Below are 4,247 nucleotides of genomic sequence, written 5' to 3'. Positions count from 1 at the left end.
GTTGTACTACTTTTTATTTTTTTTTCTTCTGTGAGAATTATCAATTAAAATTTATTTGTTTCGTGACTTTCATGTGCATATTTATATGGGGTTTTAGTTATTTCTCACTACTTTTTATTATTGAATGTCTAAATGTAGTTATATACATTTGGACAAATTTAAATATTCTAAATAAAAATAATAATCATTTAGTGATCGTAATTTCAAATCTTACTCAGAATATATTAATGAAATAATACATTCCAAAGTAACTTTTCTTTGATGAATGAAGAATTGTTGATTTACTTTTTAATATGTAGTACTAATGATTATATTCGTAAACAATTTTTAAATATAAGTTTTGTATCATAACGTTTAGACTCTTTATTATTACTTCAATGATCGGAGGAATTTTAATATTTTATTTAAGTTTAATTATAAACAAATAAAACATACTTTTACATTCTTGAATAACGAAGTATGGTTTTAAAAATAAATATTTATTTACGTAGATATGAAACATATCAATAAAAATTATGAAAACAAAAACAAAAATTTGCGAAATATTACAATTATAAAGAATATGATGCATGCTCCATTAAATGAATAAAAAGATATTCATATATTCAGTGAAAATTAAAATGACATTTCGAGATTAATATTTTATGTAAAATAAAAGAAGATTTAAAATATCTATACACTAGAAATGAATCAGTTTTAATTAATACCACAGGTAGTATAAATAATGTAAAGAAATATTTAAACCTCCATAGTTAATCACTTGTATGTGACTTCCTCGAATATAATAATATAATAATATTAATTATTTCCATAAACAGAAACGAGGTTTATTTAGTATCGTTAAAAAAATTATTCTATTGTTTCATTTTAAGTGCCTCGCCCTGTATACTAAATGTATATATATTTATGCATGTACATAATTTAAAAAGACTATTGTATTTAATTTTATCGTTTTATTCATAAAAATATATACGGTGAATATATGTATAATTTTAATATTCCGTATTATAACAAAACATTGTAATTATTTTATAACATAATATTATGATTATTATTATCATCATCATCAGCAGCATCATCATCACTCTCATTATTATCGTTATTCGAACGGATAGAATTATCTTTTGTTACAGCGTTATTGTTGTTGAGACAAAATTTAAACATGAAAATTGATCGTTACCATTTTTTCGCTGTAATTATTTATATTTCATCTATGATTAATTTTTATGATTTCATAAATGTTGTTTCACAACAAAATGCTTTTCGTGTGTCGGAAAATATGTTCCATACGGCAGTTCCAAGAGTATATTTAAAAAGATGAGAAATATATTAACAAAGATGGCTTCTGCAGCAATTAAAGACTATGAAGATAAAATTATAGAATGAAAACTATGTTATTTAAATATTCTATTGTTAGCGCTCAAAGTGAAAAGAGAATGCTTGTTATCATTTATATATATAAATATATATGAAAGGAATTTTACAATTTATGCCTTGTTGTTCGAAACTCAGTTCTTCCTCGCGAATTGAAATCACAATTCGGGCGAAGAACGAGTTTGTACGCTGATGTAATTATTAATTTTAAGTAATAACGTTCGAAAGTTATTCGTTAGTGAAAAAAAGTTAAATACCATAATCCAGAGAGCAGAATGAAAATTTTATGTAGTGCATTTTGTTGTCACAATAAAATTATTGAACAATCGAATTAATTATATAATCGAAACCAGAACGGAAGTTTATGTAGTGCGCTTTATTTATAATGAAATATAAAGGAAAAAATCAAACATAAATGGAAGTGAATTCATTTTGTTCGATTGTTGTAATGAGTGATTGATGAAGTAATCAAAGTTCTCCTTTTACTTGTAGAATAATGATATATTAACAGTTTAGTAGTGGTAAAACGATTAATTAATAATTATCACTTTTTAGTTCTATTGAAATATTTTATTATATATGATAAAGTTCATAACATTTCTTACAAATTTTCACTTATTTCGTATGTCGTTTCGTATCTGACTATTATTAGTCATTCGATATATCCTGTATAAAGAAATTTTACTAATAACATTTTAAACCTTACGTTGTCGAATGGTAACATTTGAGTAATAGAAAATATGTAAGTCTCTGAAGACTCTAAATAAAATAGCTTTATAGTGTTTATTCGTTCCTTTTTTTAAAAAAACATGTATTGTCATTCTTGTTACCTTTGCATATGCATATTTGTTCAATACCGGCAAGTCCCCGGGCGCGATTCACCAGCGTGCGGCCCTGCTTTGTTTGTCAACGCGCCTACGATTTCGCGTCTTTGTCGAAAATTAGACCGCCTGCGCACTTACGCACATTAATGTCCGTTGTCATCCCCACCCAACGCGAGTGAAGCGTTCGCACTGTCGTACAGTGGCTGAATTCGTTGAAATCCTGGCCAAAAGTCATATTTCCAAATCTAAGATAATTTATCGTACTAAATTGTCATAATATGACTTTAAAATGATAATGCATTCTTTTAATGTTAAATATTGTGTATAAAAATGAAAAATACTTCCTATTTTAGTTATTACTTAATATTTATTAAGTATGCCTCGCTGCCTATTGTTGTCGCTGAGTAAATGAAAATTAATGTCTTCTGCCTGTTTCGTATTTCTAATCCTATGCTGTAAATGTACAATCTATTAAATAAACAGGGCGATTTAGGTATAAAATTAGGCACACTAGTCAAACAAAACACGATTATTCCGATTCTATGCCATTCAGGCGCCACCGCATACTCGGTGCAGACGGCAAAGAAATAACAATATAGTAAAATACCGCAGAAAAGTACAACAAGACCTTCTTCAAGAACTTTCAAAGTTTACGTTAAAACAAGAATGGCCACTTGATCGCGCTTAATCGATAACTATTACCTTAGTAGAAGAAAAAAAATGTATAAGTCTTATATTCTCCTCTATTACAGCTATAAAAAATAAAATAAAGCAATAAAACCACAATATACATTAACTTAGAGCATGTCAGATAGCTACCAATACTGAAAGAAAAGAATTATAGTTCAATACTGAACCATAAAGTTACTTTCAATTCTGGTATGAAAATACCACATTCTAAAACTAACGACTTTGAGATCGCATATCTCCAAGAGGATTGAACAACGAAAGCTGATATTAGTGAAAAATCATGCTTTGATAATGCATAAATGAAACGCAATACATAAATTATTAAAAATCTGAAAAAAATTTTTGGACTTTTGGCCAGGATTTCGACGAATTCAGCTACGACGCATCCAGCGTGCAATTTACCAGAAGTCTTTGTTCATTTGTTAATTTGTGTTGAGTGCGTGTTTCGTAGGAAATTGATTACACAATTTCCACTAGTCACACGCAGCCATTATTTTCTCTCCACATGGCCACCTCGTTGGCCCCTCATCCAATCCACCAGCACCCAACCGAAACATTCTGGTTCATAGAGAAAGAATGTTGATAGAGATAAAAATACTCATTCTTATTTTTTTATTTTTTACGTTTAACATTATATTATTTTTTAAAATTTTGTTTTAAATTATTGAAGAGAAAATTCATACGAAAAAGGGTAAAATTTTTGTAGACATTCGTCAAATTTGAAAATGTAATACATATAATAATACCTTTAGCATAATGATTTAATTTATAATCAGTACACATGTCTGTTTACATCTGTAGAAATTACTTACAGAACTTACTCATGAAGCGCGAATAATTTTAATATTGGTTTGTATATGATCGGTACCGAATTTGTTCCCCATAAGAAATCATAATGAGAGAACGATTTAATGGACACTTCATCATGAAATACGACATTACCAATTTTTATTTTCAAAAGATCGATATCCTAAAAAAGAATAAGCTCTATTAATTTTTCTTATAATATTCTTAGTATAACAAATATTTCATTTAAATATTATCAGAAAAATAAACGTTCTGTTATTATTTGTTAAAAAATACTATATCTCTACCGCTTTCGTTGAAAGTAAATCATTCTCACTGCTAAACAACGCAACTGGTGCAGTTACTTTGTTCAATTCATATTCTGGTGGTTCGGGAGAATTGTAAAATTGTTCATTCTTTTCACTGTTATCGTAGTCAAATTGTCTAAAACGGCCTGCAATTATTAAATAAATTGTTATTGTTAACGATTCGTGTTATTCACCTTCATAACGACGTAAGTAGATGGTTACCTGGATGTATGTACCCTTGACCGTAATGTATTAACTGTTTCCA

At 28.0% G+C, this 4,247-nt stretch overlaps 1 protein-coding gene across 1 annotated transcript in view; it reads right to left on the bottom strand.

Annotated features, from left to right (window-relative positions):
- Positions 1-3,705: 3,705 nt before the first annotated feature.
- LOC108578957 (lipase 3-like) overlaps positions 3,706-4,247 on the bottom strand; it is an 8,573-nt gene continuing 8,031 nt past the window's right edge. Inside the window, exons 6-8 of the mRNA XM_017942380.1 lie at positions 4,205-4,247; positions 3,983-4,128; positions 3,706-3,858 (exon numbers count right to left, since the gene is read on the bottom strand). The exon at positions 4,205-4,247 is cut by the window's right edge and continues 27 nt beyond it. Of these exons, the coding sequence (XP_017797869.1) occupies positions 3,706-3,858; positions 3,983-4,128; positions 4,205-4,247 (342 nt within the window). The remainder of the gene's footprint in view (positions 3,859-3,982; positions 4,129-4,204) is intronic.

The sequence above is a fragment of the Habropoda laboriosa genome, unplaced genomic scaffold, assembly GCF_001263275.1.
Source record: "Habropoda laboriosa isolate 0110345459 unplaced genomic scaffold, ASM126327v1 scaffold30, whole genome shotgun sequence".
Lineage (NCBI taxonomy): Eukaryota > Metazoa > Arthropoda > Insecta > Hymenoptera > Apidae > Habropoda > Habropoda laboriosa.
The sequence above is the reverse complement of the archived record's forward strand: the minus strand, read 5'-3'. Positions and strand labels throughout refer to the sequence as shown.